We start from the raw sequence: 25,810 nt of genomic DNA on the forward strand, positions 1-25,810 counted from the left end.
TTAACATCAAAAATGAGATTTTTTTGCACACGATTGGGTCATATACTGAAAATTAACTAATACAGATGATACTCGGCTCGACAAAGTGGCCTTGACAAAATTAGTGATTGATACTTAGAACGGAAACTTAACATTAAAAGTAGCGAATACCGGCTAACGAGAGTTAGCAATAAAACGAATTTGATATTGACCCAGTACAGCCTCCTCTCTTTCGAACTGGAAGTTCCCACGTCTTAAAAATATCTAGGCGTTCTTTTCAAGTCCAGCTTAACTCGCAACGAGCACACTGATCAGATCATGTTAAACGCACCCAAAACACTCGGCTTTCTAAGACGTACACTGTACCAGGCACCCCAGGAGACACGCCTGCTTGCCTGTAAAACTTTAATTCTACCAAAACTATAATATGTAGTTTTAATCTTTAACCCTTACCAAAATTACCTCGTCAAAAATCTTAAAGCCTAACAAAATAAAGCCGCCCGCTTTATTTCTGGAAAATACTCTTACCAAACCAGTGCCACGAGTTTAAAACAAAATCTGAGTCTGCCTTCTTTGGAGATAATAAAAAAAGCTTTTGCGCTTGTGTTTTTTTTTTTTTTTTGCGTCTAATTCATTACAGTGACTCTACTTTCAGAAAAGCTTTATGTGGGCCTGCAACCCATATTTCGGCCCGATGTGATAACATCCAGAAAGTGGAATTGTCTGCATCACGCACTAGTATATTCCTCTCTTCTTCGTTAGTTTGCAGTCTTACAGATTGAAACGCGCTCTCAGACTCTGTGGCAACGGAACGTGACGTGTTGTTGTTTAGAAAGAAATGGCAAGGTTTATTGTTGATTTAGTTCCAAGACGATCAGCGGTTTCGGCTTCAATATACTTGACGTTGTGTACATAACTTGAATCAATCAGGGGCATCTCTGATCTTGTTATTTGTTGTTTGATCTTTTTTTTTTCAACCGAAAGATTTATATGTTTTTTTGCTGCTCGCAAATCCTCGCTCATATAAAACGTTCGAAAGGGTGTCTTTGAGGAACAATAAATAAAGTGAGACGAAATAAAGTTAGCAAATGCCGTGCTGCAGCGCGGGTACTTGAGCGAGCTTCTAAAGCATTCATTTGACCCCATGAAACTGCATGTAATTAGTTGGAAACAAAGTTTACAGTCCGAAGTATGAACCCATGCGACCCGCTGACGTCACCTAGTTATTGTGTCCAGTAGAATTTCGCTTTGAAGAAGACGGTGAGTACCAACATTGTAAATTGAATATATTTGCAAAAACAATTATATTGAACCAATGTTGGGGTCATTATTTCAGCTATGTTTGTTGGTGCGTTTCGAACATTTTCAGGCAAATCGAGGACTCTGAAGAAATCGCCTATCGCTTGTTGGAGGTAACTATGTCGCATGTTGTATTTGTTGATGTATAGATCTTCGACAAATACTCAAATGTCATGTGTTTATTGTGATGACGTTTTCCAGGTCCTGACCAACAATACCAGGGAGGGCTATTCTCCGGCTGATTTGTAGCTCGCCATCAGCTTCATCATAGGCTCATAGACGAGCGCCTTAGCGTGGATCCCGGCGGCGAAGTCTATGTGACTGAACTTTGGTTGGGAGACTTTAAAGTCCAGAACCACGTTGGGCAGACGGCGCCGCAGCAGGGCGACGTCCCTGGGATCAGCCATCCAGTCGCCCTCGCTCCAGAACAGAGCCACGGGAACGGCAACCCGCGACACGTCGTACTCCGGCGGCGTGCTCTGAAATTGGACCATGAAGTCAATTAGCCCTTTTAAAAACTACATCAAGCACCATGTGCGGCCGCAAATGTTTGGGAACGAAGCATGTGATTGGGCTCGAGTGCTTCTACAATTTTAAGTAGAAGAAACATACACGGGAGTGGAAGGTCTCAAACCTACAGCTGAATCATTTATTTTTCTTGCTCCGTATTTTTAGAGGGTTTTGTTATTTCTGTGAAAAACATCTACAAATGTCGATGTCTTCCCCTTTGTTAGACAGACTGTGCTGTTCATGTGAAAGTGTTCTATCGGTCTCAAGGCCTTCCTTTTAAAAATCGCGTGTTTTGTTAACAAAGTATTTGTCTGTGAAGAAAGTCGGTAGCGACGGCTTCATCTGTACATTTGGAGCCAGAGAAATCAATAGTGTAGCGTAGTTGGCGGCGTTCCTCTAGTGTTCCTCTTTCTTCGACTTAAATTTTTCTTCTTTTTTACTCTCACCACAGTTTCGGTTGCTAAACAATATGATCAACTGTCCCCAACTCGCCTGCAGACTTCCCGTATTTTCTTTAACTGATATAAGCAAGCTAAAAGAATGTCGGACAAGCAAATTGCGGAAGAAAGAATTCCCAAATTACGAAAGTGCAAGAGTGCTTTAGAAGGTTACAGTGTTTACCTAAATCGAGGGTCACCCTTTCAAGGCTATAGGCACTTACAGGTGAAGAAACATAGGGCGAGGCGAGTATCAATTATCTTCGTATCTCTGCGCAGACGATGAAAAAGCAAAATGATAAGAATGCCGAAGAGCAAATTGCGAAGCGAAAATCGTGAACGCAATAAGCTGCGTCCTGCATTCCTTGAGCTATCAGTGGATGGGCACTTTTCCAGCGCTCATCGCCGAGACAAAAAATGCCGAGCCACTGGGCCGAGGACGCACACGTGGAGCCCGACATTTCTCGAAAGAGTGCTAATGCGCGTGACCAGAACGTGGTCTTGTTGCACCCTTAACCGGTCGCCGACTTTAGATGAGTTCACTTGCAATCTACATAGCAGCGGTGTGACAGCAGCCTTGACTACAACAAATCGTTTGACTCCTGGAAATTGTTTGAAGAGCGGATTTCTACTGGCTGACTGCATGCTTGACACTGCTATGTTTTGTCAACAAGATCGCGCGATCGTTTCATCGACCCCTTTTGTTGACCATTTTGTTTTAAGGCGAAAGCCTTACTTGTCCCATTACACGAAAAGCCAGCGGCGTTGTGCCCGAAAGATGAAAAAAATACGTGATTGAGCTTAAGGTCAGAGCGGACACGCTTCAGAAATAAAACACAGAAAAAAACACAGCAACGCAGATGCTTCGCCACGGAAGCCGTGGATCCGGCGGGGGCGCCGCGCATGCGCAGTGGGGGAGCGTGACGTCAACACCGGAGCGCCGTGTGCAAAAGGAAGACACACACACACGGAATCTAATACCGGCAGAAACAATTTGAATACGTGTAAAAATATCACTCGAAAACATTTCCCCTGTGGGACTATAGTGTTTTCGCATTCTTATACGTAAGCAGTGTTAAGTGCCTTCGCCTAATTTATTTTAGAGGTTTCGCCCGAACGAAAATATTTTAGCATTGCGTGACATAGGTCAGATTAAGTTATGCGAGGATAGGATAGGCGAACTTTTGCGAGCATGTTATGTTGATCTTAGCAAGCACGTTATGTTAACTTTCGCTTTTGCTTCGCATTGGTGAGCACGTTAGGTAAACCTTTGCAAGCAACTTGGTTTAACCCATTAGGTTAACGTCCGCAAATGCAGTTGGTTACGTTTTGTATTAAGTTGGGGCAACAATCGCAAAAACGTTAGGTCAATCATTTTATTACGAGTACAATTGCCTTCCTAAAGTTGCTAAGCACGTGGTTTAACTTTCGCTTTAAGTTAACGTTCACAAAGTCGCCAGGTTAGCATTGGAAACCATATTAGGGTAATCACTTCAAGCTTGTTCAGAGAATTTGTTAAACCCTTTAGAAACACTTTACACACGCACAGCCAACGTTATCTGACCTCCCTGTCTACCTTCTCCGAGCTCAGTGAAACCAGTACTCTGGTCTAATTTACCTAGGGATACAAATATTTTGGCGGCAAAACGTCACTGCACTGATGAAATGGGCATTGATGAAATATGTGTCGATGAATAGTTGTCGATAGAATATGCGTCGCCGAAGCAACACGGACCCCTAGTCAACAAACTAATGTAATGATGTTCCTCTCCTGCGTTGCGTAATGAGCAATGATCAAAGGCAAACCACTTTCACTAAAAGCAACTAAAAGGTTATAGGTAATTTACAAATTTTAACGACTGAAACAGATCTTAAAAGTAGAAGAGTTTCCTATGGTTGTGGAAAATTATTTGGACAGCAAGCACATAATTTGAGCTATATGATCAATTTTATTACCCGATTCAGGCAAGCATAAACGGCATTTAATTCAGGCATCTTAAATAATGTTGCATTAAACAAACTCACCGCCCCGTAGACCAACTGATTCCTGTTTTCACCAAAGTCAAACTTCTGGAAACGGCCGCTTATTAAAATCTGAAATTCCAAACGTAATATAACAAAAACGCTGAGCAATACAAGCAACAGTGATGGCGATTGTTTATTTAAGCGTGCTTCGTTGATTTGATACGCGTTAAATTGTCATATAAATTTAATAAGTTAAGGTTCTTAAATAAAGCTTCTTATGGCTTCGTCAAACAGGATTTTAGTTGGCTTTACTCCAGAAGCTTGCGGAACTCGTTGCTTTCCTGAAATTATTAAAATTAACACGAACCGTTTTCAAAAAGGTTATTGCAGAGTAGAAACACATAAATTTTATTCGACGTAAAAAAAAAGAATATAGAATGCTATATTGTTTTTAATATTCTTGAAACCATGAAGATTTTCTCCCATCGCGATTTGTAGAGTTTCTCTCAATGTTTAGATAATATCAATGAAGAAACGCAAAAAAAAAAAAAAGGTCAGTTTGATCTTTCTGGAAAAAAACGCACGGCGGGTCCTTTGCATTGAGTTCCTTCTCACCTGAGAATAGTGAACCATCGTTCTGACAGAGGTTCCGGCTGGCACGTGGCAGAGGAAGACCGGCAGGCGCGTCTGGACGATAAGAGCGACGAAATTAGAAACCGCGTGCCTTTGAGGGAATGTGATCTACCACCATTCGGTAGTTTTCTTTTGCCGTCAAGAGCACACTTAAATTCAAGCAATATTTAAAGACCAGGTATTTTTTTATATCATCACTCAACGACGGCCACTTTCGCCGCGCACAATAGGCTTCTGGCGCATACCCCTAAGCCCAATGTCTTTAAAACTATCGTTGTCCTTGGGAAGAGGTTCGCCGAACATTTGGCAAGTCTCGAGCTGCTCATCCATCGGCTTAAGGACACAAAACCTGAAGCTAATTTCTAAAGGATTCACCCTCTTCGCTCAGAAAACTTGGTATATGAGACACATTATTTCCGCCAGTGGAGTTTCTCATGAAACAGAAAAGTTATGTCCTAACAGACTGGCCGGCCTCGATACCAATTGCGGAAGTTCTCAGCTTCTCTGGCCTGGGGACTTACTACCGGCAATTTGTCACTGGTGTTTCACTAGTCACCAAACCTCTTTATACTCTGACTAATACGTCTAAAGTGTTCAACTGCTCCGCCGAATGTCAATAATCCTTTGATGCACTCAAGCATGCATCATCATGACCCCTCGACTGGCTTACCCAAGGAATGACGTATTGTTCATTCTTACTACATATGCAAGTAACACTGCGGCCGGCGGCATTCCATCTCAACAACAAATGTGGCCACGAACAAATTATTGGGTAGTGCAGCAAATAATTTAATGAACCAGAACGTAACTACTGCATCACAACACGCGAGCTTCGTTTTTATAGTCAAGACGTTCTCTCACTTGAGTCACTATTGTGCGGCAGAACATTCACCATTCGTACAGAGAACATGACTTTGACATAGCTGCTTGGTTTCAAAGCGCCAGAAGGTCAAGTCTCCAACAGTAAAACTTGGAGACCAAGCCCCTTGCTCGATCACATCGCACCAGCGCTGAAGCCCTCTCCAGACAATAATTTAAAGAGAGCTCCTGTCGACAGTGCTTGGTCCGACGTTATTAGGCCCGGAAAGACTCCCTCTGCCAGGTAACCACTTCTGACAACATGTAGTCTTCTCAGGAGCTTCAAGAACGACAGTTGCGCTGTCCTGGAGTTGGCCTAAGTGTCGAATGGAAGCGTAGCGGTGCTCCTGAGGCACATGCCAGAACCGCCTGTTATAATACTATACCTTTAGTTATTTATTCATACACCTGTTAATTTTATATTTAGTTGTTATGTGTAGAGAAGTCACCTGATTTCATGATTAACATGGCTCTTCCATCCACAATACAGATTATGCTCAACACACCTTAAAAGAAGCTTGGTGCAGCCCTAAATGCTGCCTTGGCTGTAGTCTTCATTGTAGCTCGAGCATCATTTGCTCGAGCAAAAGATATAAATGTGAAGGTTTTAGGGCAAGCGCTCAAAGAGTTTCTTTGTTCAATTATTTCTGTCGAGTCTTTAGTGAGTGGTTCACGAATTTCGCAGCTTCAACATGTTGCCGCAGGTTCGTCATTTTGGACATGGAAACGTTAATGAAACAATGACAAATTAAGCGGCAGAAATGAATTTTATCTCGAAGTTTTAAACTCACCACGTTCAGCTCCATCGTTTCGGGGCCGTAGATGAGGAAGACGATGTTCCCGCACACGTCCCGTGGGCCTTCATGCCTACACACGGCGTCGACGAGCAACTTCATCACGAAGTTGTTTGGCAAGAACTCGTACCTCCCGAGGGAGTTGACAAACGCCTGAAAAAAAACTATACATAAAGCGAGGAACTCTATATGTGAGCGCAACATGAGGTAATCCTGACCTTTTACTTACTACATTGGAAAAAGATAGGCAACCAATTATACGGAGAAGAGCATCATTGTTCTTTTTGCGGTGAGCGACAGGGACGCGACTTACCCCAATGTATTTGCCGAACGGACTCATGTACCGCATCGGTGACCTTGTATTCGTGATGGCGGACACTGGACCTAAGGCACAAAATAACTTGATCTGAAAAAGAAAAAAAACGGCAGAGAGTAGGTGTGCAGCGCTAAATGATCGATATCTGGGTGCGACAGATTAATTCTTCGGATACCCAAGCGCTTTTCTGCTCCATGGCTCACTGCCTCTAGTAGAGCGCGAATCGTCGAGCATGACTCGCATGATAAGCGAGCAACATTTCGAAGGTCAGGAGGAAGGTGTATTAGACAGAAGAGGCCAATTACTGAGTTGTTTCCCGCGCAAGTTCTGAGTAATGGCTCCTAGATGATAGCAAAATATTCTGTTTCATATTCAACCTTACCAAACCGAAAATTGCGTCCACGTTTAGATGCCGCTCAGAACATAGCAAGTGCCATTAGCTGCGGCGAATGAAGGAAGCTCCTCAAATCACCTCCCTCCTTGATCAAGGACCAAGGTCTCGGCTATAACACTAGCAATGACTAAGCACGTGTTCATGTTAAATAATTTTACTAAGCTCAGACGTCAGTGATTTATCTTTTAAGTTCTCTTTGGGCATGTATATAGACTAGCGGATATGGGTTAGACTGACTACTGAAGGCAGTATTCATTCAACAATAGAACGTTGTAGACAGACGAGCGTGTTTGTTGAGTTGAGGAACACCGAAAGCATAAGACACAGGTGGCACGAGGAATGACGTGCACTTTCCTTCATAAAGCTTTCACTTTCATAAAAAAAAGCGTACGTCGTCCTTCGTCCCACCTGTGTCTTATTCTTTTGGAGTTCCTTAGTTGAACGTTTGTTGTTTTCAGCGGTGCACTTGCCTTCGCAAGTTCAGCGAGTGCATAAAAAAGCGACGAAAAAAGCGGAGGGCTTTAGACAAAAAATGAATGGAATAGCGCACACTTTGTGCTTGTATCTGCATTAGTTTCAACCTAGATTGTAGAGCCGCAGCCACACGGCTTATACATCATACAAAATACACGTTGTTCGCTATAAACATGATGACAAAATTATCCGCAGACGCTCCTCCAACCATGATTGAAACATGTTTGCATCATACATATGTTCTTCGAGCATGTCTTAAGTCAGTTCTTGCATGACCAACGGGACAAGAGCGTCATACAGAAAAGACACACACTTCGGACAGTGACTGCAGACTGCCGTTTGAATTATGCCTTAGGAGTGACCATGGCCAAACAGTACCAATGTTTATCCCCGATGAGCCCATAAGCGCATAAACTTCCAAGCTTTGTATGGTACAGTAGGACCTCCTAGAGCCTCTATGAGCTCTGTGCGACATTCCCTTGCTGTGGTTTCTACCACAGCATCAGGAATCCCTCGAAAGCGGAGCCTCCCTAATGGGCTTTCGGCCCGTTAATAAGGCTAATACAGCTGACTGTCAATAAGCAAACGTGTGAATACAGCGACAACCAATGGCGATCACTTCGGAAATCGTGTTATGGTGTTCCGTTGCGGTTTCGTTCATTCGACCAAACGCGATGAAATGTGATAGCTTTAGAGGAGCATCGCTAGTGGAAACAATTAGGAAACAAAACTGTACGGTGATGAAATGATTGTAATATGCTGTACACACGTTCCTGTCCGTGTCCTCGTCTTTTTGTGCGCTATTTTTTCATCGTGTTCAACCAGAACCAACTCGCCCAGCTTACCACCTTACTGCCGTACACACATTTCTTTTCTTTGTTTGACGTTGAGGACGACATCAAGGAAAGGATCGTTTGCTAAAGACGCCGGCTCTCGGCGCTGTGTACTCGTTCGTTGGTGGCAGTTGGCGTCGCGACCACTTGCGCCATCTCTTGTCTCCCGCCCGAAGCGGCGCGAGAGGGCGCCACTAAAGCGTGTTCTGGATAGGCTGCATACAGCGGGCGGCCAGAGCGGCTCTCATTGCATTTGCTGCACGATTAAACACTAATTCGGCATGGCACTTCATTAGCCACAAACGACAGCAAACACGGGGTAAAGATCAGTTCAGAATGGAAGCCACTTCGCGCTGCCGTATCGCGAAACAGCCAAAAACGCAAGACAAAGCTGCTCGCTGAAGGCCTTCGGAACGCTCGGAGCCGGTCGGATCCTCCAGACCGTAAACAACCGCAGCGCCGCCGCGTACATCCGGGACCTTCCATAGAAATCGAATTTTGCGGTCAATTTAAAGAGCCTGGCCGCTCCTTGAATCACCCAGTAGTATGCGGCGGCTTTTCTACTGTTTGGTGGCGGGTATGTCGACGTGTCATTTCTTGTTTCCGTACTTTGTGAACTGCATTTGTTTCTTTTCTGATCTAAAATACTGAACAAAAACTACTTTCATACATAATAGAAACGGTTCGCGCCACTTATATTTTGTATTTCGGCTAAAAAAAAAATTAAAGAAAAAAGCTTTTAGCGGATCTAACCAGTAGTAAGGCCAGGACCAAAGACCTCACATGTCGCGTGCTTTCGGCACCGCGTGTCGCCCTCGTCGGTGGAGGAGGTTTCCGCATCGTCCGGTTAAAATATGACGCACTGATATTTAGTTACTTTCTCCGTTCCCGCTGGCTTGCCCGAACCCCAAGAGACGTGGAAACCGCAAAAAAAGTTTGACGCGTAAATATGATTGCAGCGCCCCTTTAAAGGGGCTCTGAGGAGATTCCTGAGATGGCCTAAATATGATAAGTCACTCTAGGGGCTCTATGTGTCGTAGAACTTCATAAACGATAATGATGTGCGGCCGATTGTTTTATTAGAGAAGCGATCAAAGAACGAACACACCAAGCCCTCTCTGGCGATGGAAGGAGTATTGTTCCGGCAGCCAGGACGACTTGTGCCCAATGAAAACGCGACATTTCGTTGAGTTGGCAAACGCTATTTTTAGAAAATATGTATGCTTTTGCAGATAGTAAAAGCAAATACGAGTAGTCGGAACATGTTATCTTTCACGGAGAGGGAAAATAATCCTGCTACAATCTTCTAAAAATAGCACTTTTTGCTGTTGTTTTCTTCCGCGGGAGCGATGTGTCTGGTCCACGGTGTAAGGTACACTCTTCAGGTGAGGGCACAGCGGAGCTGAACGAGCGGCGCGAGGAATCAGATAGTGTTCGTTCGACGGGCATCCGAAAGGCGGCATTATTCCGCGGTCACCGTGCCCGCGGCTGACAGTGTCGCCGGTGGCTAAACGGCGAAACTACAACACTGTAGCGAAACTGTGTGAGAGCGAAAAAAAATTATCTCGTCGCCATGACACCCCGGTACACCGTGGTCTTTCTGCACGAGCGACAACCTCGCTGGAGCTCTGCCCGTGTGGAGCATGAGGCGGCACGAGCCGTCCTTGCCGTGCCCACGGGTCGACGAGTCCACTTCCGGCGCCGCTTGAAACCATAGTGAGAGAGAGAAAGAGAGAGAGTGCAAAGCGAACTTTATCTGCACTGCGCGAGGAGCGCGCTGTCCTCACCTGAAGAGTACTTATCTTACACCGTGGTCTGGTCGCTAGCTCTCGAGCGCTCGCTCGCTGGGTGGAATCGCAGTCCGAGCCGTATGGGCAACGAGCCGTGCGCATTCGAGATATCACTCCGCGGTTTCACCGTTCGGAGTCGCGAGGATCCTTCGCTTGCTGACAGTAAAACACCTTTATACGAAAAAGCAGCGACATCCTTTGAAGAATGCCGCCTGCTATCTTGGGCCAAACCAGGCAGCGCAACCGTCGACGCGCTGGTGTAAAAAAGCAAAACGTAAAGATAAAAAGTGTGCGCGTTAGAGGAGGAGGGACAAAGAGTGCCTATGATGTCGGAGTGCAGTGCATCCTATGAGCTCATGTCGCTAATCAAATAACGCCAACTGTGCAACGTCACGGCTTTCCATCGTCTTTCTTTGAGCATATCCTTCAAGGCTGGCAGACCGTGACAGTGCGCTTTTAGCCTGTGTGCATGTATTTGCGTGTCTTTCAGCCTTTGACTGCGCTCTGACTCAAGTATAGGAAGGCCGTCTGCTATCTTGGGCCGATCCAGGCGGCGCTACAGTCGACGCGCGAGTGTAACGCGTGGGTGTAAAAAAGAAAAACATAAAGATAAAAGGTGTACGCGTCAGGGGAGGAGGGAGAAGATGTCGCTACCTTTTTTTATTTAGGGGCATCAGCAGACGGTGGTCTGGGTTTCGGAACATGCTCCTCCCATCGCCGTAGATGACCTTGGTGTTTCCTGATCTTTCTTTTTTTTTTTTTTTAAATCGGCCACGTATCGTCGTGATAATGGATATCCAGGATGCTTATCACCCGCAGAGTGAGCTATCGCCATATTTAGGCGATCTCAAGAACCTCCTCAAGGCACAGGGGTCAAGAAACGATATCGGATTGGAATGTTCATGACTTTGCAGAGGCACTTAAATCCTAGTCTCGCCCAAGTGTACACGCACAGACCACCACTGATTCAGAAGCTTCCTTGTTGAGGTGGAGTTGCGAGAATAAAAGGGCACTATTTATTTCAGTCTTGCCATCGCAAAGCTTGATGGAGTAATTTTGGGATCGAAACCACCCGCATGACGATAATCGACAGCGGCTCATGGATTCGACACGAGAACTGCGTGGGCACTCGACTTCCTCTCGTTACAATCGATGTCTCGGAGAACACTCGGGTAGTGACGCGTGTCCAACCACTGCAGTGATGAGAATAGCCGAACTCTATCAATGACTGGAGCTCAGTGCGCATTTTCTACTTTGCCAACCCCAGCACGTGGCTGTAATTAACGTTGGCAGTCCACGTCGCCGCTTGATCTGGCTCCGAGTTCAGGGGATGAACGATGCTCATATTTCTCGAATTTTTGGGGCGACTGCCATTGAATAGGAAGAAGAACTCAGACAAGTTTATTTAGTTATGTACGTTAGGGAGCGATGCTAAGTAGTATTTAGTGTTGGGACCGAGGGGGTTCTCCGGGTAGCGTCACGGAGGGCCAGACCAGGAAAGGAGCAGCGGGCAGACTCCCGTCCAGGAACATGACGGGACGGGAGGGTCTCTCGCAACGAAACTTTGTTTAATACATATGTACAAAGTATTTACAACGTCCGAGAGCACAGATGCAGCATTCTGTTTGCCCCCTTTATAGGGTCGCTCTTCGGTACTCTCGCGGCTGGCAGCCAATGGTGGCCGAGCTGCCAACAAATCATGTTCAGGCCCCGCCTCCACTCATCCCCTGAACACGCACACACCCACATGCACATACTGCAGCTGTTGCCGGACTTTGCACTCCGGCGCCGAGGCACCCTTGCCCTCGAAAGCTGCGCCGAGGAGGCGACAGCAAGGGGTCCATTGTTTGCCCGGGTGACGACGTTGGCCGTGGTGGTGCTGACCCCTCCATCAGACGGCGTTGAGGCACGGGAAAGGGCTTGGCCGGATCATCCGCAGGTGGCGTCCGGGGATAATCCCACCCTCACGGAGGTCCCGCAGCTGGCGCGTCGTTACCCGGAATCCTGGCCCGGCAATCCTCCCCGTTCTTGAGTCGGCTGACCCCGTTTCGGACCAACGTTAGCGCAGCCAGAAAGAGGGGTCCGGCTTAGCTCCGCGCCTAGGTGGGGCGACGCCAACACGGTGGTCCCACGGCACCCCCTTGTCGCCTCTCGCCTCGTTTCCGGGCAAGCCGCCCAGAGCCATGTGGCGATGCTTCTCAATGAGTTCACCGTTGCCGGACGGATTAGATGGGGAGGGTCTGGTCCGGGGCTTTTCCGTTTTCACAACAGCTCCTCCGCCGCTGGGAAGAGTGTCTTGAAGGGGAGCAGTCCACACTGGTCCCTTGAAAGACGCGGTCTCACGGCAAGGCTGGCGACTGAGGTCCAGGCTGGAGTCAACTCTGGGAAGTGACAGTAACGCAACCCACAACACCGAACCAGACTCCGCGCAGCCGAGCGCCCAGCCCTCCATACCTTCAATCCGCCAGACCACTCTCAAACAACAATAAAAAATGCCACTTGAAAGTTCTGTGCTATTCTATCAACGAAAGACACACAGAAACTTATTTCCTACGACAGGTTGCTTTAGCGAAAGAAACTTTTGTAGACCAATAAAAGCCCTCTAACGCTCAACCCAAAATAAAACGGACTCCCGTGAAAAAAACACATTACAAACCGCAACGTAACTCACATAGGGCATATCCCTATCAAATTCGAGCACGTCCTTCAGAACCCAAACATTACTGAGGAGAAAACCGCTTTAAAGGAACAACGCTAACACAACAAGCTAAAGTCGAAAGAAACGCAAAACTCGGACTCCCGAAAAAAGAAAAGCTAATAACCTTGCCGAATAACCTAATCGACTCAATTACACTATAAAAAACACGTTTAGCCCTCCCTTTTTCCCTCAAAAGTCCCTCTCTGCATCTAACCTACGCCCAGTTTGTCCTTGGCTTCACTCGAACTGTTCAAGCTTTTCTCCTTGGACTTGCGTACAGGCCCGAAGTTGCAGTCTCGGAGATCTCCCTTAGTCTCCGCGTCCGACGTGACGCCAGGCTGAACCACAGGCGATGAGCTGTGACTCCGTCTGGAACCTCGCCGAGTCGTTCCAGGCTCGTTGTTGCCTTCTCCAGGATTCTTGCTCGTACTTGAGCTGTGGGTCCGTGGCTCGTTGGGGTGGGGGTCCTGGAGTTTGCCCCCTCCCAGCCTCGAGAACCGCTTCCTCCTCTTGAAGTGGCGCTCGTCGCGCTTGCCTCGACGTTCTCTGCAGGAAGCGTTGCTGCCAGAACGTACAACGCTAATTCGGCGCCGCCTCTTCTTCTTCGGCCTCGGTCGCTTGCTCCTGACGGCATCCAGGTTCTCGGTATCGGATCTCCCATGCCGCGAGCACGACGACGTCCTTAGATGCACCTGCGACGGGTCTGCTCTGTCCCGCCCGGGCTCCATCGTGTTCCCGGTGGATCCCTTGCTCGCGCAGCCGCCTCCGGTTGCAGGTCCCCTGGGATGGCCGGTTTGGGGTCTCCCGTCCTCCAACCTCGACGACTCGCTGCGGGACGCGTACTCGTCGACGTCCTCCTTGCACGTCGACTCCGTGAATGGTCTGGAGTCCGGGCTCCGCAGCCGTACCAGGCAGGTGTGGTTGACCTTGTCGAAGGAAATCCCAATCACCTCCCTCCTGGTCAGCCGCGTGGACTCCTGCGACGGCGCCGTGGGCTTGTCCTCAAAGCCGCACGGGTGCCGATCAGAGCGGTCAGGATCCTGGCTTGTTTGCTGAACCGCTGTTTGTTGCATCTCGGCGCCGCTCTCCATGAGCTGGCTGGACTCCCCCGGCGTCGCTTCTGTCTTGGCATCGCCTTCGTCCTCCGGGAAGTCGCAGCTGGACGCCCGAAGAGCCTTCTCTTCCTTTTCTTGCCGCTCGGGCGTTCGGCAGGTCTTGCGCGGAACGGCGTCGGTCTCGCGTGGAACAGCGTCGGTCGCGTCGGAAGAAACCCGCTGGTTTCCGGTCACCTCGGTGTCCCCAGCTCCAGTTTTCTTCTTTTCCTGACACACCAATTCTGTCGCTGCCTCCACGTCACTTTCGCCGTCCCGCCGCTCGGGGTATGGGTCGGTCTTGTGAAGCTCGGTGACGGTCGTGTCGGGAGAAAGACGCTGGTTTTCGGTCATCTCTGTGTCCCCAGCTCCCACTTTCTCCTTTCCCTGACACGCCTTTCGTGTCACCCCTTCAACGCCTGTTGCAGCCCGAGAAAGAGCCTCCAACTCCCGCGCTTTCTTCGCGAGCTCGAGCTGCTCGAACTCGTAGTCGAGCCTCTCCATTTCGCGCTTGTACTCGCGTTTCTCGAGTTCCCATCTCTTACGCTCGAGAGCCCACTCGAGTTCTTTTCTAGCCCTCTCGCGAGCCTCCTCGTCGGCCCGCTTTCTGCGTTCCTCCCGCTCCCTTTCGCGAACTTCCTCCAGAGCCTCCGTGAACTCTTCAATGCTGACGTCTTCGGCCTGAAGGAGTTTTATAATATGCGGTTTGCGTTTGGTCTGCCCTAAATCGATTCCCAATTCGGTACAAACCTGCACTAACTCGTGCCAACGGAATGCCTCGAGACTCATGATCTAGCTTGTGTTGGCTCTCTTTCTCACAAAATTCTCGCGTCAGAACGGTCACACAGTCCTTCTAACAACGACTATCTCCAACCCCCACAGGCAAAACTTAGAGCTAATGGGTCTGGCAGATTGAGAAAGAGAGGGCCGGGCACTCACCCACACAAGAAGTCATGGTCCGGCGAAGTCGATCCCGTCGCTGCCATCCAGTTGTTGGGACCGAGGGGGTTCTCCGGGTAGCGTCACGCAGGGCCAGGCCAGGCAAGGAGCAGCGGGCAGACTCCCGTCCAGGAACATGACGAGACGGGAGGGTCTCTCGCAACGAAACTTTGTTTAATACATATGTACAAAGTATTTACAACGTCCGAGAGCACCGATGCAGCATTCTGTTTGCCCCCTTTATAGGGTCGCTCTTCGGTACTCTCGCGGCTGGCAGCCAATGGTGGCCGAGCTGCCAACAAATCATGTTCAGGCCCCGCCTCCACTCATCCCCTGAGCACGCACACACCCACATGCACATACTGCAGCTGTTGCCGGACTTTGCACTCCGGCGCCGAGGCACCCTTGCCCTCGAAAGCTGCGCCGAGGAGGCGACAGCAAGGGGTCCATTGTTTGCCCGGGTGACGACGTTGGCCGTGGTGGTGCTGACCCCTCAATCAGACGGCGTTGAGGCACGGGAAAGGGCTTGACCGGATCATCCGCAGGTGGCGTCCGGGGATAATCCCACCCTCACGGAGGTCCCGCAGCTGGCGCGTCGTTACCCGGAATCCTGGCCCGGCAATCCTCCCCGTTCTTGAGTCGGCTGACCCCGTTTCGGACCAACGTTAGCGCAGCCAGAAAGAAGGGTCCGGCTTAGCTCCGCGCCTAGGTGGGGCGACGCCAACACGGTGGTCCCACGGCACCCCCTTGTCGCCTCTCGCCTCGTTTCCGGGCAAGCCGCCCAGAGCCATGTGGCGATGCTTCTCAATGAGTTCACCGTTGCCGGACGGATTAGATGGGGAGGGTCTGGTCCGGGGCTTTTCCGTTTTCACAACATTAGCGGAAGTCAAAAAATTGTTTCATTGCTCTTTTAAGCGTGGTTGGGCCTATGAAGCTACCGTTTAAAGCGTATTCTAGATAAGCCGAGTTTTTCAGCGATGACCAACATACAGTCGCAAATTTTAATACTTAACTGTCATGACGATATTGACCACGTTGCTCGGAATCCACACCTTTTCTGGACCTATTTTTTATGCACGTGAACTGTTTCAACGTACATTTCTGCCGTAGAGCAAGCCTTGAAGAGAAAGCATCAAGTCACTGTGCACATCTGGGTTTGAATATGTTTCTTTTAGTCGTTATTATTATGATTTGAATTTGGGTTACCTGTGAGAGGATACGCAGCACGGTGTTTTGGCTTTAAAAGGAATCACGCTACGGGTAGGAGTGCCAAATGTATTGAATGCTGTCGCACTAATCGGAGATTTTTTTTAAAGCATACCTTTTTTGTTGTTAAGATTAATTTTCTTGTGTCGGTAAAACAAAATGGGGAAACATTTCTCTCACCTTCTCGCTGTACTCCGGGCGCAGTGAAAGAAGTCCGAACATAATCGATGTTCCTTGTGAGTGCCCAACAAAGAAGAGCTTTTGTCGTCCGGTCCGCTTAAGAACGAAGTCCAACGTTTCTGGCAGGTCTCGCTCAATCATTTCGTCGACACTATTGGCGTGAACAGCAAGTGTTCTAGTAAATCATTGTACCAAATATTTTCACTTGTCACCAACATTACTGTATGCGAGACACATTCGTGAAAATAGCTTATTTCTAAGGAATGCTAGTAATACTAACAAAATGAATACTAGTAACAGGCAACTTAAGGAACGTTGGGCGTTCCGTGTTCTGAGCGTTTTATTAGAGCTTAGCAGCTAATGAAATTGCGATATTTGTCAGTTAGACCGCCGAAAGACTAATTTCAAAGGGAGAATAGTGAACACAATAAGCAACGCGCTGCATTTTTTAAGCTGTCAGTATCTTTAAACTTCAATCTAAGTGTCTTAGCTTAGCGCTCCCTAACATTATAAGCTATTCTGGCTTCCTGATTTTTACTTTGGGGTTAATTTCAGCTAGCGGCGGATTCTCATCGGCTGCAAAGCGATAATAAGAGGTTCAGCATTCGACACGCTCTGCGTTCAGTCTGCATCTCAGTGACTACGCGGGGAGCAAGTCGTCTGTTTCATTTGCAGGGGCTGTGGTGACGTCAGAACATTGAGATTTGGTTGGCTCTGATTGAAGGATAGGTGGGCAGACCTCAAAGCAAGCTGTCTCGAGGTCTACCCACTATCCTTCAATCAGAGCCAATCAGAGCTCGGGGTACTGACGTCACCACAACTCCCGCAAAAGAAGCAGACGAACTCGCGCTCCGCACAGTGTGTTAACCGATATGAACATCGAAGGCTGTAAACTCGTTTATACAGCGTGAAGACTTAAGACAGGGTTTCGTTTTAATACTCTAAATAAAAACAAGTGTGTCAATTCAAAGGTCGAACCCGGCTTAAAGCTATTAACACGAAAGCGAGTACGCCGCAATTTCGCATTTTGTTCGTGCTCTTTAGTGTTGGACCACACATTTACCTGCTCGAGTAGGTGCCCCAGATTATTTAGCACATTCGACTGCCCGTGTATAACTAAAATAAAATACACCAAATTTCTAAAACATAACAACAAAAATTATTAGACGTTTCGTTTTATATGCGGGAACCATCATCAGTATGTATACAGCAAATGCGAGAGTTTATATACACACAGGGCTTATTATCCCGCTTAGACCTTCGCCCTTGATGTACTACAAATACTGATGATGCCTCCCGCATAGTAAACAATACGTCTTATAATATTTTTTTTAAGGGATAGTTTTACGGATAACACTTTGCAGCGACTTCTAGGCCGTCGGTTGTCGTCGCCGCTATGAGAAAAACCCTTCTTTGCATCCCTCTTGGAGCGAGGCCAGGGAAGACGAGTCTCCCCGTCGGCCACGCCTCGCGAAGAGAAGAAAAAAGAGTGGCGCCCGAGTCCCGCCAGTCAAGGCGCGACGATGTGAGACTCTTCTTGACGTCTGCTTTAAACACTCGTTGTCAAACATTACTTGCGTTATACAAAATCCCACTTTGGCCGTATTCAGTTGCTACGCGAAATGTTTTATGGTGTTAGAAACTTCCACCGTGCTTGCCCACTTCACGGATCACCGAGAGCTCGTGGCGGTCGTCAGTGTAATCCACGACTCGAATCACGACGGCATTGAGAATTAACCACGTCGCGCGACCGTCCTCAGGTTCGTGACGGCACAATTTCGCTCGCATTGCGCGACCGTGATAGAACTGGCGCATTTTCTTCATTGCTGAATGTCGGCGAACAATACGATTTGTTTTTTATGGTTGTGTGTTATTAGTAGTGACGTCTACATAACTCTGAAGTATTCTCATATATTACTAAGTAAGCTGTGACGAGAAAAATATTTAAAAAAAAAACTGGGGATTTCGTGTTCGTGTTAATTGTGTAGCGCCCTGTGCATGATCCACTACGCCATTTAAACTCTTCATAGTCGGCGTTAATTGTACATAGGTAAAAAAAATGTTATTGTAGTTGAGGTGATAATAAAAGTAACTAAGAAAAGCAATACAGCTGTGAGCATACTTCTAAAGCATGAAAGGCCTTTTAACGGGACCCCCCCTTGCCGAAACTGTGCACGTTTGTCCAACCGTCTGTTCGTCCATGTACCTTTTAATAAATTCAGCTGGAGACTTGATTAACGTTTAGGTCCCGCGAAGTCAATTGATGCCACCTGATCTAACGTGCGTCAAGTGATCTGTACTCCGATTATGCTTTCCGGCCAAAGTCGGCGAGGAAACTGATGGCACCTCACCTAACATCATGTGACCAATACACCGTTTCAGTTTCTTCTCTAAATATAGAGCGAAAATCGACGTAACATCACCTGACGTCATGTGGCCCATATACACCAAAATTGTTATCCCGCTAAATTTAGTGGAAAATTGACACCACGGGACTAATGCGCCAAGTTTCCCCACTGAATGCCTTCTAAATAATTTTAGACGATTGCTCCTTAAATACTACATTTTAGGCATTAAAGAGCTTTGAAAATAAGCGTCGTTACTCCTTTCTTTTTATGAGAGGATGTTCATATTATTACACATCACCGTAAAAACAGTGCGCAGAAAATAATTCAACCGGCACCGAGAAAATACCTATCCCTTTTTTTTTAATTCTCGCAATTCTAATCGGTTTGAAGTCGCAATTATCAGCAACTAAACAAAAGGAGACAAAAACTAATGACATTTACTTAGGTCAAGCGAGAGGAACGTCGAACTATACGCCATCACCATTTTGAAAGGCAAATAGCTAGGAAGCCTCTGAACCAAGCCTACACCGCAAAAACTGCACCCCAAATTGGTCACGCGTTGTAACTTACAAGGGTCCGTTCTGCCTCAGCATGGAGAATTCCGTCGTATTCTTAGGACGTATTGAGAACGAACGCACATTATAATGTGCGCTTAGTTTAGCGAGGTTAAAGCAAGATTTCGGCCTGACATCTGCGTCCCAACTGGCCGTGGTCAAGCCACATCGAGCCATCGCTGTGAGCTGAATTCATAGAAATAAAAAAAAAAAAAAAAAGCTGTCTACCCACCTGAAGTTCCAGAACTCTTTCGAGCGCCTGTTGTATTTGACGTGACGGGAATACGTGTTTCCGCGGACATTTCCGAGCCAAACGTCGTACCCGGCATCAGCCAGGATAAAGCCTGTCGAAGGAACAAAGTAGTGACTATACTTCGTTTCAGCTTCGGTCCGAGTGCAGCCGATGTTCTGAGCCAAAGGGCCAATCAAACAGCTTAAAGAGCGCAACGTTATGGCGTGCTCTCTGCGCTTGATAGGACTAGCCGGCGGAGGAGCACGCACAGAGAGACGGCGAATACCGGCTGGTCCTATCAACTGCAGAGAGCACGCCGTGACGGTGTGCCTCTTTCGCTGTTTGATTGGCCCTTGGGCTCATAACATCGGCCGCGCTCGGACCGAAGTTGAAACGAAGTATAGCATCCAATTATCACTCCGCAGCCAACGGGATGGCGACGTTAGCCGACAAGAACGCCGAAGAGCCAATCACGAAACCTAAACACAGTAGGTCACGCCCTCTTAAACTCTCATTAACTTATCTTATCCCTACGGCTTAAGTCGGGAGACACGGAATGTGCCGGCGGGTTTTGACGCCGCGCCGCGTTAGCGTGACACAAACACGGTGTCACAGGACCCTGTGCCACGTGACACGTGGGGGGAGAGTGGGAGGAATGGGACAGTAACAGGACTGGAAGAGTCAATGTTTTTCTTCGGTGAATAGTCCCAAAAAGTTGGTGAGCCGTTAGATTGAAGAAGCCGTGGCGACAGTACTTTAAACCGCAATGGCGTACCTGCTTAGCGTGGCAGACACGATCTGGGTCAGTGGTTGCCACTTCGGTACCTAAAGGTAAGTAACACGGATTCGTTTTTTCTCAATTCTTGAACCAACAAGGTTTGGCCAACGGCTGTAGTAGACTAACCTAGTGGGCATGGGAACAGCTCAGGTGCACCATGCGGGTGAATAACGCCCCTCCGCTTTCGCTCACTAAGGTACTCGTTTCGCTTCCTTTGATTGACCAGAAGACATATCAAAGCCCGGCGGCAACCGTGTTTTCCACGTCGCCCGCGCTAACGCCCAAGGAGTTCAGCGAAGGATCCGTCAGCACTTTTGACTGCTTCGCTTTGCATTGCATCGTTCAGGCAGCTTCATCGACATCGACAACGGCTTCGATCTTCAACAAAATCACTTGGAAGAGCGTTCACTTTCGTAGTGAGCATGGGAATAGCTGCGCCATGCAGATGAATAACACCTCTCCGTTCCTGCTTATGCAGGTTGACTCGGTTCCTTCATTGCATTCTAAAACGTCAGACGACGCTTTACTTATTCTGTTCCCGTGCCCACAAACGTTACTGCTTCTAGCATATCAATGATTTGGTGTTTATTTATTTATTTATTTATTTTACCCTCAGGGCACAAAGGCATTACAGAGGGGAGTGGGGAATAATAGCAATAAGAATACACAAGGAACAATGAACAAAATCTCAAACAACTCAAACAATAGGGAACATCAGGTTGGTAATAGAATTACAAAAAAGAGCGTGGTCAGTCATTGATGTGAGAGATGCAGGTAAGCGGTTCCAATCGTTCGAAGTTCTTGGAATAAAAGAAGCGTAATAAACGTTAGAGTGACAAAATGGTACACCAACTTTTTGACGATGATCAAGGCGTGCTGAAATAAAGTATGGGGGGATTATCATCTGGGCTTTTAGGTAAGGAACATGGTGATAGATTTTATGAAAAAGGGAGATTCGAAAAACCATGCGACGATGTGCGAGGGTCAGAAGTAATAATGTGCTTTTCATTGACGTTACGCTTGCTGTGCGGTTATAGTTGGGCAGTATAAAACGTGTAGCTCTGTTCTGAACTCCTTCAAGTGAGTTGATGAGGTAGATGGTTGAGGGATCCCAGATGGAAGCTGCATATTCGAGCTTAGGCCTAACTAGTGTTTTATAAAAAGTCAGTTTTAATGACGATGGACCTAAAGGAAAGTTACGTTTGAGAAAGCCAAGCATTCGGTTAGCGTTGTTAATCACATAGTTAATATGAAGTTTCCAGGAAAGGTCGTCACTTAAGATCACACCTAGGTACTTGTAGGAGGTCACAAGTTCCAGGGGTATGTTGTGAATGTTATAAGCAATAGTAAATTTAACTTTGCGGGCTATGCGCATGATTTTACATTTGTTAATGTTAAGCTCCATTGACCAGAGTATGCACCATCTAAATATGGAGTCGAGGTCATGTTGTAGTTTTTGCGAGTCCGAGTCATTAGTTATTACACGATAAATAGCACAATCATCAGCAAAAAGTTTAATTGAAGAAGAAACCATCTCATGCAAGTCATTAATATAGATCAAGAGAAGTAGAGGCCCCAAAACTGATCCTTGGGGTACGCCGGAAGCGACGGGTGCGGAGGAAGAGTTCATGCCGTTACATGTTACGAATTGCGAGCGATTTGTTAAAAATGATACCAACCAGTTAAACACGTTAGAATCAATGTTGAGTTTACTTAATTTATGTAATAAAAGTCTATGCGATACCTTGTCGAACGCCTTGGCAAAATCTAAGAATATGCAGTCCACCTGAGATCCCTGATCAAATGCTGAATGAAAATCGTTAGTGATAGACAGTAGTTGTGTCTCACAGGACAAGGATTTCCTAAAGCCATGTTGATTTGGGGAAAAAAATGAATTGGACTCTAGGAAGTTAACAAGTTGTGTATAAATTATATGTTCTAGAACTTTACAGGGAACACTGGTTAGCGAGATGGGCCTATAGTTGATAGGAAAGTGCTTATCACCAGATTTATGTAGAGGAATAACTCTACCAATTTTCCAGTCGCGAGGTACCAATGATGTGTCAAGTGATTGCTGAAAAAGATGGGCGAGAATAACAGAGGAGTACTGATTTGTAGCTTTAAGAAATTTCGAGTTAATTTCGTCAACACCAGTTGCCGATGACAGCTTTAGGCCGTTTAGAATGCTCAGAACACCATCGGGGCTGATTATGATAGAGTCCATCAGTGGAAAAGGATCAACATTATAGCTTGGGTTCAAATTGCTTGGGGTGCTAGAAAAGGATTTAATAAACACTTCCTGGAACATTGTGGCACATAAGGATTCATCGATCAAAGTTTCGTCAGGTGCTTTCAATAAAATAGATGAAGGCTTATCTCGATGGGACAACACATTCCAGAACTGACGCGGGTTATTTTTTAACATAGAAGGTAGTAAGGTGAAGAAGAAGTTGAACTTAGCAGACTGTACAGCATTCTTGTAGCACTGAGCAGCACTGAAATAATTTTGCCAGCGAACTGGGCAAGATGTGAGTCTCGCAGCTCTAAATAGACGCTTCTTTTTGTTTGACAATCTCAGGAGCACCCTGTTGAACCACGGATAATTAGAGTTTACAATTATGGTTTTCAAAGGTATGTATTTCTCAGTGAGCGAAATCACTTTTTCCTTAAAGCGCGTCCAGTTGGATTCAACAGAGCATTCTGAGAAGTTACCCAAAAAAGTATCTAAAAAACTGCATAATTCAAGATTAATGGCATCATAATTAGCTTTGCTGTAGTCCCGAATGACTTTTCTTTTGTTTTTAACACAAATATTAGGAACACTCAAGTAAAATGCAATAACAGATGGTCACTGAGGCCAGGTAGGTATGCGATTGGACCAATCAGGTTGGGCATCGTAGTCAAAACAAGATCCAAAATGTTTGAAGTAGTGGCAGTTATTCTAGTTGGGCTATGAACTAGCTGAGTAAGATGAAAATCAGAAAGCGCACTTAAAAACTTCGCACAGTCTGCTGAAAATGGGTCAGAGTTGGGATCCCCCGGACCCCAAACAATGTTAGGGTAATTAAAATCACCTATCAAAAGCAAGGGCGTGTTAGCAAAACGCATTGTAATTACATTTAATGCATCGTGTAGTTATCAAAGAAAAACTTTTTTGATTCTAGAAAATTGACTATATTAAAATAAATGACATTTTCCAAAATTGTGTATGGTACACTGGTCAGTCCAACCGGGCGTATATTATGAGGATTAAATTTGTCGCCTCATTTGTAAACTGGGACTACCTTGGCTACTCTGCAGTCACCTGGCAAGATGCCCTGTTCAATGATTGATCTTAAACTACTATTGCTATCTGGGGATGTGGAATTGAATCCATGGTCCTATGTCGGCAGTCCAGGCTAAGCAGTTCAATGAAATGTTTGAGCTGTTACAAGACCTAAGCACTCGTTCAATCAAAATGTAGGAAGGACAGGCGTGCATAATTAGTGCAGCGAAAGAATTAAAGGCGGAGGAAACAATGATCGAGACGGGACTAAGCCCTATTGATGAAAGACTAGCGGCAGTCGAGTCCAGAACAAGAACGATTGACGAAGTTCAAAGGGGTCTAAGCGCCACGCGCCAGAACATCGGGCACCTTCAGGATAAGGTTGTTGTTTTTCGATTTCGTCGTGATGAAATGGAATGCAGGTCACGTCATGACAATTCATTCTTTCATGGCATTGACCATTTCTCCGGTGAAACTTAGTCGCAGATTGAAACCAAATTTGTCAATGTTCTTTCCGATGTGGAAATTCCTTGTGAACGCATTGCCCGCGCCCATAGATAGGCTCTTTTTGTAAAGATAAATGTTCACCTGTTATCGTCAAATTTGAGTCCTCCAAAACCAAAGATAGTGTTCTTGAGTCGAAATCTGCTATCAAAAGGAGCGGTTTATCGGTGAATGAAGAGTTTTCACCGGCGACAAACCAGGCTAGTTCTAAACTAATAAATTTCGGAAAATAAAAACATGCTGCGTTTTCACTAAAATATAACAAATTGCACATTAACAAGAACACGAATTACTTCTACGTCAGCTAATTTCTTTACACCCTGTGTTAATGACATGTCCAGATTTGGTATCGTCTGTATTAATGTATTGCTGAACACGCTCTACAGCTGTACAACTGTTTCACTGCGCCACTTTGCAGACTATTATTGGTTGTTTATTGGCACAAATAAAGGCTTTATGATGATTATGATGTTGAGGAGGAGGGCCTATTTTGTACGTGCCTAGTTTCAGCAATCATTATTTGCTGCATATCGATTTCACCTTTGCAAACTTTCTCCAATAGTGTTAAACCTCTTCGTGATTATAGCAAAGTAGACTTTAATGGTATTAATAATGAATTAGGTTCCTTTTCGGACAGCTTTAAATGGGTTTTTAGACGTTCTGTCAACGAAAATTTTGAGATATTCAAACCAAAAGTAAATGAGCTCCTTGAGTCGCACATCCCACCACTGTTTACTGGAACGATCGGAAGACTTGGGAATAAGAAAACGTGTGTTCCGCGCCGCGAAGACTAATCTCGCAGGTCACCGAAGGGACGCATACCATGGCACTGCCGATTTGTACATGACAGATCTGAGTAGTGCCAAACTCACTTACTTCACTTCCACGTTGTCATCTATGCTAAATAAATAACTCCCACCAGTTTTGGAACAGCATGGAAAAGAAAGGTAATGCAGTTGTAGAGCTCAGAGCTCATGATCGTAGCCCTATTTCTTGTGAACTCAATGCTATTTTTGTGAGCTGTGTTTCTGACTTCTCCATAAGTAATGATCAAACAAACATGTCCTGTGATTATCTCGCAATGTACCCCTTAAGTAACACTCAATCCTGAAGGTATTGTCAACCTACTCAATTCACGTAGACTACCTTCATCCTGCGGTATAAACTGTATAGAACCCAAGTTTTTGAAAAAGTACAAAAAAGTGCATCTCAATTTTTTTCGCGAGTATACTTGATCAATCATTGAACAGGGCATCTTGCCAGATGACTGCAGAGTAGCCAAGGTAGTCCCAGTTTACAAATGAGGCGACAAATTTAATCCTCATAATATACGCCCGGTTGGACTGACCAGTGTACCATACACAATTTTGGAAAATGTCATTTATTTTAATATAGTCAATTTTCTAGAATCAAAAAAGTTTTTCTGTCCCTTTCAGAAAGACTTTTGATAGACATTCTCAAGCTAAACACAACTCGTAAAGAAATCAATTTGTTTACGCTTGGTTCAAAGTAGACTGCGTATTTTTAGATACCTCGAAAGCCTTTGATAATGCGCCACATTCCTTGCTCTTGTCGAAGCTTAGTAAGTTGACCCTTCAGTACTCACAGAGATGCATTCATTTTAACTAACCATAAACAATTTGTCAACCTTAATAACGCTAGCTCTTCATGGTATCAGTAACATCATGCGTTCCTCAAGGCCCTATGCTCGGTCCGTTATTATTTCTCATGTA

General features: G+C 46.2%; 1 protein-coding gene across 1 annotated transcript in view; it reads right to left on the reverse strand.

Annotated features, from left to right (window-relative positions):
* Window positions 1-1,473: 1,473 nt before the first annotated feature.
* LOC120842767 (gastric triacylglycerol lipase) overlaps window positions 1,474-25,810 on the reverse strand; it is a 32,070-nt gene continuing 7,733 nt past the window's right edge. The window contains exons 3-9 of the mRNA XM_040213942.3: window positions 19,531-19,642; window positions 16,397-16,547; window positions 6,789-6,881; window positions 6,473-6,628; window positions 4,806-4,877; window positions 4,251-4,319; window positions 1,474-1,757 (exon numbers count right to left, since the gene is read on the reverse strand). Of these exons, the coding sequence (XP_040069876.1) occupies window positions 1,506-1,757; window positions 4,251-4,319; window positions 4,806-4,877; window positions 6,473-6,628; window positions 6,789-6,881; window positions 16,397-16,547; window positions 19,531-19,642 (905 nt within the window). The 3' untranslated portion in view covers window positions 1,474-1,505. The remainder of the gene's footprint in view (window positions 1,758-4,250; window positions 4,320-4,805; window positions 4,878-6,472; window positions 6,629-6,788; window positions 6,882-16,396; window positions 16,548-19,530; window positions 19,643-25,810) is intronic.

This window comes from Ixodes scapularis, unplaced genomic scaffold (genome assembly GCF_016920785.2).
Source record: "Ixodes scapularis isolate PalLabHiFi unplaced genomic scaffold, ASM1692078v2 PGA_scaffold1__304_contigs__length_218370807, whole genome shotgun sequence".
NCBI classification, from domain to species: Eukaryota; Metazoa; Arthropoda; class Arachnida; order Ixodida; family Ixodidae; genus Ixodes; species Ixodes scapularis.